The 10608-nt window shown below is 34.0% G+C and overlaps 1 protein-coding gene across 1 annotated transcript; it reads right to left on the minus strand.

Annotated features, from left to right (window-relative positions):
- Positions 1-617: 617 nt before the first annotated feature.
- On the minus strand, positions 618-10326 carry LOC132755219 (uncharacterized). The gene is made up of 5 exons (XM_060746038.1): positions 9620-10326; positions 5046-5294; positions 4367-4549; positions 3535-3691; positions 618-1450 (listed from the first exon to the last, which is right to left on the minus strand). The coding sequence occupies exons 1-5, from the start codon at positions 9712-9714 to the stop codon at positions 1340-1342; spliced, it is 795 nt and encodes a 264-aa protein (XP_060602021.1). The 5' UTR covers positions 9715-10326; the 3' UTR covers positions 618-1339.
- Between the last annotated feature and the right edge of the window lie 282 nt (positions 10327-10608).

Here is a 10608-nt window from a genome sequence, read left to right on the forward strand (position 1 = left end):
AAATTTAAAATATTTTTAAGTGAACAAAAGGAGCAGTTAATATTTTGAAACCGGCACTTACAATACAGATAAATTAAAAAAATAAAAAGGTTAAAATATGCAATAAAAGTTCATTCTGCGTTAGTCACGAATTAAAAATATACTGCAAAATCAGTCATTATGATAAATATTTGGCTCATCTGAAGACATGTAGCTTTCATGTATACAATAAATTATTAGAATGGCCATTCTGAACTTTGTTCGTTATAACGTCGGTTCCATTTCATCACAGATATCTAAATTCATTAAATGAATTTTGATCCTGAATGTATTTTATTCTTTCTTCCATCAAGGTTTTTACAAGTAGTATGGTCTGGAAACGTGCTATGTAAACCCTTGTCGCTACAATTAAACATGTCTCGGTATTGTTCTTTTTGAAAGATCATTCTTCCATACAAAAAAGATGTTTCACTGATGTTAAAGTTTAAAGCACTTTTAATTTATACTTACCCCCGTTTGCAAAAAATAACCGGATATTTGTATAACAAACTAAGATATTTTTGAAACATTTAATTTTGGAAAATAAAAGAAAATTTAACTTAAGTATGTTAAACATGAATAAATAGCTTAAATATATATAAGAACTGTTTTCATAGTTTTATTTCAACAAATTGATAAGTATTTATCACCATACATAAATACCATAACAATGTGTCAGTTTGACACTCAACTTACAAAACCTTGTTTCATTTTAACACCGCCACCAAATAATTGGACTTAAAATTTTAAAATCATTTTTTTCTGGGTTATACATTATGACACTGTTTCATCAGTTACTTATATAAAATACATTTAAAAAAAATCTATTTTTTACAACGCAGAAAACGGACAAGTATATTTTATATTTCTACACAATTTAATTTTGTTCTTTTATTTTTTTTACTTCAACAATATTATTTTTGTATTTATCTACATTCTACGAGTATATAGTTTTGAAACTTAACAAATGAGCCGCGTCACGACAAAACCAGCATAATGGCTGTGCGATCAGCATGGATTCCGACCAGCCTGCGCATCCGCGCAGTCTGATCAGAATCAATGCTGTTCGCTATCAGTTTCTTTACTTGTAATAGGGTTAGTAAGCGAACAGCATGGATCCTGATCAGACTGCGCGGATGCGCAGGCTGGTCTGGATCCATGCTGGTCGCAAACCCATTATGTTGGTTTTGTCGTGACACGGCTCAACTTTGTTTTAAAGAAAGGGCGTTTCATTCGTGAACCGATATATTCTTTTAAACACTTTTTGCAATTTGATTATATTTGTCGAAATTTCATAAAATAAACATTAAAGGGAGGTAAGCTAATGAATCATAGTCTTTGAGCGTCCCCATTTCATTTTCAGCCAATTTTGTGGTGCCATGCACGTGACATTAAACTCCCTTGAATACGGGCCCTGAATATGACTCCGCCCCTGAAATATAGTTCAAATATTTAAAGTGAATTGGTCTACTATAAGCTCATTTTCCATAAGATTTTCAAATACTGATTAAACAAAGAAATACATCATTTGGATATTCTTATAAAATATTTTCTGACAAAAATAATGTTGATAGAGTTCTAAGTGATATTGCATGAACATTTATATGATGAATAATAATATTTTGTTCTAGAATAGTTTATTATCTGCTATATAAAGATATATAATATCGGATCATGTACCTCACACTTACCAATAACATCCATATATATATATATTTCTTTCATGATTTGTTGTCAAATATCAAACTAAATACTATCGACAACATTCTTAACGGTATCACAGACCTTTCTAGAAGGACCATTTCACTTTAAAAACGTAGAAAACGTGTATTTGTACAAGCATATACATGTTTGAACCACTTTTGATAAAATAGCAGAACTTTAAGGAAAACAAATTCAATTAATTTGTACTGAAAAAGGAAGTTCAAATCACTAATAAAAATAATTTACAACATTAAGCTTAGTCAGTCCGAGAACACCACATGCTTGTCATATCAAACACGGACAATTTATCTATACAGTTAGATCAAATACAGGAAGTCATAGTGTGTACATGAAGACTCACTGATTATATAAACAAATACAAGTTATAACATTACTGCATTTTTTTATAATTTAAACGCTTTTTTGTTAGTCATTACATCCATTTGTCAAAATATTTTAGTCTATGAATTCGTCCTAACAAAATAACTTATTTAAAACTAAATGAAAGTCTCTTCCTAATATAGGTATAATGAAAGTGACATTATATACATCCAAGAATAAACAATGCTGCAAATCAAAGACGCCGCCAAATTATGTGAACAGTCAATCAGCATTGAAAATCATTCTCTGTTACAGTTGAGTATCCGAAGCACCATGTTCTTGGTATGTGCTGGTTGCATATTTTTGTGAAAAAGTAGAACCTAATGCATAAATTCACAAAGAAATGCCATGTCTGAAATTCTGAAATGTTTGTCTGTTGCGACAAAGATTAAAACGTCTAGTCGAAGCAAAATAAATTTGATAAGTAAAATTGAAATGATTGGTATTATACTTAAAATAAATTCAACACTAGACGCCGCGGTATAGGCGAGTTATCAGGTAAAAATATTTAAAACGTCACCTAAGTGACCAATAACCAAAGTGACCCGAATATCGACAATATTTGTTTTTAATACAGTATATATTTTACAAAAAACATTTGTGATTACCATTTTTTTTTTTTTCATTGGCCATTCAAAAAGTCAATCTTTTAAAACTCACATTTAGATTATCTCAGCTTGACAGTAAAACTGAGCATAATGTCACTTGAAATAATACTTCTACCTATGTTAGCTGGTAGCGTCCTTTTTAAAGCCGCGCGAAATTTTACCGTAAGTTTATAAAATGTCGCGGGCAACTTTTAAATCGGCGAGATTGTATGTCGAATTTGTTTAAAAAGTCGCGGCTTATAGAAACTATTTTCTGTCAAACTTTTTTCGTAAAAAAGGTGAAGTTTCCAAAGAAAACCGCGACATTTTCTGTCTTTATAGCAGACTAAGCCACACAAACATTTGTATACTTTAGGTAGCCACTTGTGGCCATTATAATCCGCGAGATTTTTATGCATATCTCATAAAATGTCTAGTTCGAACGTTAAATCTTTTTATGCCGGGAAATATCTCTGCGCCAAAAGTCGCCGCGATATTTTATGACACCGTTGTTGAGGAACAAAAAGTCAAATCCATTTAATTCCCCCCTAGACTTTTTGCAGAATTTTTACAACACTTGCAAAAACGTGGCGGATTTCTTTATGTTCCTCGACTTTTTTGGACAATCGAGGATTACAATTCTTATAGTGCTTAACTATGGACGCTACCGGCCACTGGAGTCAAAATGTACCTTGCGGTTCCCAACAACTGTTCTAAAATATCGAGGTTTATACGTTCCCCGCGACATTTTGTACGTAACGGCAGAAAAACTCGTATGTTGCCCGCGACATTTTATGATAAACAATAAAATTTCTTGCCGCAACCGGCCACCATATCTACTTACTTTTTTATCGAATGTATGGTAGCGGTTATGGCCCAAAATCCAGTGAATACTTTTCACAGACTTAGCGGGTGATTCACTCCTGGAAATCGGTGTAGGTGTTGGCTCTAACCTGGTATGACGTGACGAGTAATCGTCATCATGAACACGTGAATGATTGCTAGAAATAGAACAATTACAATATACTGACCCATTAGCAAATTTATTGAAAAAATAAAAGAACAGCATATATCAATTGAAAAGAAAATGATTCTAATCCAAAAGAAATTTGTGAGAGAAATACATTGCATCTGTCATTGATAAGAACGTTACATTAGTTCCATTTCAGTGTATTAAATATCTACAGTTGAAATATAGGAAAACTTATATAAAATAGAAATGTTTTTAGATCATATTCTTCCGGAAACATGTGTACTCTTATTCAACGCTGGTTAGCGTTTAAATCTTACTTGAAATATTCTAATTGTCTGATATGTTTATGTTTAAATCTTACTTGAAATATTCTAATTGTCTGATACCAGGAATGAATATCTAATTATATAGTTTATTATTATTATTATATTATTCCCTGTTTATACCGGTACATAGACAAGCGTCCATTTTAGAATGGCATCAAAGTGTAGTAGTATATAAAGATTCGTTTTTTACTTAAAACTATCTACATTATTTTGAACCTACCTTGTTCTTTCATTAATTGATAATCATTAAAATATTTGCTTATAGAAACCATATCTCTTTCACTCATGCTGTGCGCACGTGACTTTACTTCCTAAATTAAAACCCGTCCGAAATAAAACATGTTCTCATAATTATCAAGATCAGATTATAAACATACCTTTGATAGAGTTGTAGATGGGAATCGTCAATCTCTCTCCCCATGTTCCAGGGTACCGCTCGGACAGTGGGGGTTATTGCAGCATTCTTGAATCTTGGGGCAGTTGCCGAGTACGGGCTCGTACTTTTGAAGGATTTTGGTGGCGGGACGAGCATCCGTATCTGTGGGCTTAACTCCGGTATTCTGGGGGAGAAACACATACTTCAAATATGTAGGTTTCTGTATTCTACATGTAAATATGCATTTTTAGGGGCGACTAATCTCTTCAAAGCTGAATAATCTTTAGTTCGCAGTTCTATCCCTTTGTATCAGAGACCGTGCATGTAATAACAATTTGGCTAGTAATCCTTTGAAAGTTGGACGTACATGTGTATACATCTTTAAAGATACGTGTATGTTACATTAATAGAACAATTTTCTGTAACATTCACATCGACAAGTCACAGGGCATATATGTAAAGGAAGTTATTAAAATATTAACAATTTCCTAAACCTTTTTTTCTCAGAACCGGAACGTTATTTCCGGAATTCATTTCAGTAATCCGAACGCCAAATTTCATTTAAATACATATTACATAGGTTTTAAGCAGACATTAACATATGTTTTATCACTTCACCTCCTTTTTAATACATATTCCCTCAATGGTTTTTAAGAAAATTAAATATCAATTATATGTACCTTATGATTTTCTCATAACCATACCGGCTCCATACTTTATCGTTTGATTTAGACTCGTCATGCCCATGCGAATTATCTGTATCGGAGTTCGGCGTGAGATCCCCGGGTCGCGGCGACAGTCTAGGTAATCTATACGGTGTACAACTTGATGTCATGTCGTCATCATCTAATGACAAATTAAACGAAGACTCCCGGGTCATAGGTTGTGGGAGACGACTACTGTCGGGCTGCCCACGTGACTTGTTCCATCTGCAAAAAATAAAATAAGCTTACAAATTATATATATATAATTACTCCGGATACAAAGTTCATTAAGTGACATTACCAAATAGGTTTTCTTTTCAATCAATTCGCTTTTCTTCAAAATCCGTTTAAACTAAAAAAAGTATTTTGTTAAATCGAGACAAAGTTAAACAAATAAAGAAGAAAACAATTTCCTGAAGAAAAGAGGAAATTAATATATAGCAAAAAGATATATCCATAACTATATCTTAGTGGTTGTCTTTGGTGCTTTTACAATGTATTAAGTTTAAGGTATAACGCGACACTTTGCGAACTTTTAAGTAGCGTCTCGAAAATTAGCATGCAAAAAATTGACCATATTTCTGATTAGATTCCGTTTGATTTTATTCCAATAGTTTCAGCCAATTTTTTTTACACGCGACATCTCGTTTTTATTTGTTTGGGTCGTCAGACCAAACAAATAATGGTAGCGAAATTCAGACTCTAATGCTGTTAATTGCAAATGCCGAAAGTAGTCCGCTTTTTTGAAGCGGTTACTTCCCGTTATATGTACACTAACGCCGAAAAAATCGGGGAGATCACTGCGTAAAGATGGTCAAATGACATGCGCATTAATTTTCAAGCAAAATAATTCCCGAATGGTCGAAGATTTCTAATATTGTTTTATTTTTTATAGATATACATGCTTATAGTAAGCGCCATGATTATTTACACAAGTGTTAAACAACAGTAAGCGTCGTTACAAACCCTAATTTAGAACAATATGGTTTTCTTCAGGCCCTTAACATATAAATTCACCGTGGCCGAGGGGTTTGCGCGATCGCTTAGGAAGCGAGTGGTCTGGAGTTCAAATCCCAGTTAAGGCAACTCATTTTTTTTTCAAATTGTTTAAGTCAAATAAACAATTAATTGAATATCAGTGTTGCAATTAGTCTTATAGCCAATTAACTACAATTAAAACGCTGGAAATCATTGGTGGCACTATTTTCAAGACGCTACTCGAAAGTTTACGGAAGCGTACGTAGGACTTTATAACTCCTACGTAGGAGATAAAAAAGCCTAATTAGGAGTTTATAACTCCTACGTAGGACTTTAAAACTCCTACGTAGGAGATAAAAAAGCCTAATTAGGAATTTATAACTCCTACGTAGGACTTTTAAACTCCTACGTAGGACTTTTTAACTCCTACGTAGGACTTTATAACTCCTACGTAGGACTTTATGACTTTATAAGAAATGCATACAGAATGCTGTGCAAATCTCAATATTCCGGACCGGTATATCGGCGAAGGAACAAGACACTTACCCCCCCCCCCCCTCAAATCTTAAATATAGAGGACATTTCACCTTTGGTTCATACAGAATTTGTTTAAGTTTGATTGTGTAGGAAGCTATAAGCTTATAAACACACTTTCGAATCCGTTCCTGGAACCAACCAGTACGTACTTAGCAATGAGTGTAAAGTTTCTTGCTCAAGTAAACAACGGCTTGCGCCTAACGGGGTTTGAACCCATGCGAGTAGCGATCATTAGGCTACTAGTCACACGGCCATGCCGCAACACTTCACCTTTTAATAAAGTGTCTCAGGTTTCTAGAGTGTACAGTGTCTTAGGGTGAGGTGTCTGTAAGCATTGGCGATGTATCCCGAAAAATTGCTTTACAGCTATTCGAAAAAAATTTACTCGACATCAAGCATATATATCAAAATTTTAAAAGGCTTTAATGATTACGATTTCAATACGAACTAGCTGAACAAAACGAGCAATTTATCCATTTCGGCCGTTTCAAATGATTAAATCCTTATAGGGGGCAGGGGTGGAAGGGCGGGTAGTGAAGTGTCTTGTTCCTGCTTCGTAAAGTTTAAGAAGATAACGGTTTGCGGAGCATTATGCATGCATATGTTTAATAATGAATTACATTGTATATCCTACTTTGAACAAAGTTTAACCCATACATTTTGTGTACATGTGTATAATAAATATAACTATACGTACATAATACAGAATCATCGTTTAATATATGCAGAGAATGACAAAATCATCTCTGGCTACAGCCTCAGACTAAAGGTATTTACTAAAGTGGCTTGCCACAATTACAACTTGACACATATGAGCCCGCGCCATGACAAAACCAACATAGTGCGTTTGCGACCAGCATGGATCCAGACCAGCCTGCGCATCCGCGCATTCTGATCAGGATCCATGCTATTCGCCATCAGTTTCTTTACTTGTAAATAGGGTTTGCAAGAGAACAGCATGGATCCTGATCAGACTGCGCGGATGCGCAGGCTGGTCTGGATCCATGCTGGTCGCAAATGCACTATGTTGGTTTTGTACGTACGTGAATTTCATCTAAATATGCATTTATAATCGCAACAAGTATGGATAATTTGGCATCCATCTTGGAAGCCATCTTAAATGTTTCATTTTTCCAATGTTGTCAGCATTGTAGGAGTACATTTGTCTCGGAACACATTTGTCTTACGTAAGACCGATGCGGTCGCATTTGTCCCACAGAGACAAACAGGACCTCGAATGTCTATCCTAAAAAAAACTTATTTGTATGACAAATGTGCTCCGATCCAGTTTTTCAAGGGACAAGAAAGCACATTTGTCTTATGTTTTTTAAGGGATAAGAATGCACATTTGTCTCGTGTCATTTGTTATAAATTATTTGTCGAGGTTCGCCGTTTTACGACCGGGCTTATACCGGGGAAGCACCGTAGTACTGCCAGCACAAATCGGGGATGATCCGGGATGTGATATAGCCGGTCAATGCTGACAGAGCCCCGGTGAATGCCGGCAGAGCCTTAGAAGATGACGATGAAGCTACGGTTGATTCCGGTAGAGCTCCGGCAAAGTCCGGTTCATTTAAAAAGAATCACGGCACTTTGCGATGATTGCACTTTTTGTATTAAACCCTTCCCATTTCCCTTCTGTCCAGTCTAGCATAAGGATTATTCAGAAAATCATCATGAATTACTTATTAAATAGGAGAAAATTTAAAATTGACAATTTAAATGGAGTTACAACTAAAACTTAAACAAACACGTATCAACGTCATAATATTCGCGCGTTTTCTATCCATCGGGGAACTACCGGGGCTCTGCAGGGATAGTCCTAGTCTCTGTCGGGGCTCTGTCTGGATTGACCGGGGCTCTGCCTGTGTCATCCGGGGCTCAGTCATGACATTTCTGGCATAAGTAAAACTAAAAGAAACGCCAGTCTGATATGCAAGAAAAATAATGTTTAAACTGAAATGCAGATAACTCGGAAAGGAGACAGACGACATCTATTATTTTTTACATAAACTGTTTCTGTTATCTCATATATTAAGATCATGTGTTTAATCAAATTACATTAGTATGATACGTAGATATATGTAACCACAGCATACACATAGTGATTTTTCTCATTTAATTGGGAAGAGGCCTTAGCCTCTGGATTTTAGGAAAAATTATCGCTGAAATTGCTATTTTGGGAAGCAAAAAGGCATGTTAAAGTTAAGATTTTTGTTAAAACTGTATGATTTCAAAGAAAATTTCAATTGGGAAGAGGCCTTTTATTGGGCTCTGTTATATAAGCAGGAAAATCACTGACACAGTATATTTTTCAATATTTTTAAACTCAAAATAAAAGCAAGGAAAAAAGATAAACATTATAATCTTCTATAAGTCAGTCTAATCAACAGTGTTGTAGCACGCATTCTTAAGATAATATTTTTATTCAAATTTGATCTATAGATACGATTTTATCTTAAGTTGCCAAATGACCTTGGAGTGTTTTGTTAGTTGTGGGCTTTAAAATACCCCCAAAAAAGCAATTTGACAGTCGGCGAATTCTATAAGCTGATATGCATTTACCTTTCAACGATTTAAGATTATAGCGCGTTTACTTTAACACCAAAATAATGTTACATAAATTGCAATTTTATCTCACAATAAGATCTTCTGACGTAATGTTGAAAACGCATTCTTGGAGGCCAGGATTTGAAATCCTGGCTACACTGTCAAAATTTGTCAACAAAGGCGCTAATCATTTAATCTTTATAAATGATTTAGATAATTCGAAGTAAATCTTCTCGAGAAATGACTCATCTTGATGCAAGCGGTTAGCATTTAAATATATGTGAATTGTGTTATTATTTGTAACATTCGAAGAAAGACAGACTTTATTTATTTTTGTTTGTTTTAAAATGCTATATGACAGATGATTTTCTCAGTCTCCATTGACGGTCAGACACGCCGCTATATTTAACATTAAATATTTTTCCTAAATGACGGGTGAGTTCATTTTACCGAACATTGTACCTAATTGCTCAAAGAACGCTTACCTAAGTACATGGCTCCCTCTGTAGGGATCACTTAAAATCACAGGGGGCTGTACCGGCGGTATCGCAATTGGTGGTAAATGAAAATCCACACTCATTTTTTAAATGTTTTCTTTTCCTTTTTACGAAGCAAATAAAACACAATGAAAATATTTTTTTGCAAATTGTATGTATTTGTCAATTTTTATAGTTTGAGAATAATAAACACTTTTTGCAATGAATAACGTCATTTCAGATCCTTTCAAAAATAAACAGCACAATAATCCTTTATATATTTCTTTTATTTAAATCATTTTCGACAAATTGATTTTCAAACGTTTTTGTAAAAGGAGATCTTGTGAGGCATACGGATTTATAAGTATACCTTTTGAATAAATATCCATTTTTCGAGTATCTTAGTTGGAAAAAAGCAAGAGATTTGTTTGAAAAGATACAATTGAATTTCAGATTTAAAAGCTATTCGATAATGTATTCAAATGTACGTATAATTATCACTGTGTAACTTAAGGGATATTGATATGTTTATAAAGCTACGTGATATCCGACTACTATTACATTATTTAGTTAAATAAACCTCGCATTTCGCGGCTTTAACTTATTTATGTATATCCCTCACGATATCAACACAATTCCACATTACAAACTGTATCAAAATATAACTTAACAAAAGAATACGTCCTAATTTTGTTCCAAACTATGTCAATTAAACTCTTAAAATGTTTACAACTTTGTTACAAATATATTGTCAATATTTCGCCAAGCGGGGATATTTCACGTATCAAATTACCACTTTAAAAATGTTTTTATGAATACAAATATCGGGTTTATTCAATAATTTTGACAGCACGTTACAACTAAATAGAAGGATAATCGATGACATGTAGAGCATTTATTATTTGATCAATGTTTCATTAATACCAGCTCAACTAGTAGTTTTTTTAACGCACACGTATTATCGGATAAGCACGCGCACTTAAGAGATTAAACAGTTA

Source organism: Ruditapes philippinarum, unplaced genomic scaffold (genome assembly GCF_026571515.1).
Source record: "Ruditapes philippinarum isolate M1 unplaced genomic scaffold, ASM2657151v2 ctg13228_1_1_1_1, whole genome shotgun sequence".
In the NCBI taxonomy this organism is placed as follows: Eukaryota; Metazoa; Mollusca; class Bivalvia; order Venerida; family Veneridae; genus Ruditapes; species Ruditapes philippinarum.

Excerpts from the sequence above, each read along its gene's own strand:
- LOC132755219 (XM_060746038.1), bottom strand. The coding sequence starts at position 9,714 with ATGAGTGTGGATTTTCATTTACCACCAATTGCGATACCGCCGGTACAG. Across the intron at positions 4,550-5,045 it reads GGTTATGAGAAAATCATAAG|AATACCGGAGTTAAGCCCAC; the intron begins GTACATATAATT and ends TTTCTCCCCCAG. Across the intron at positions 3,692-4,366 it reads CATCTACAACTCTATCAAAG|CAATCATTCACGTGTTCATG; the intron begins GTATGTTTATAA and ends TTCTATTTCTAG.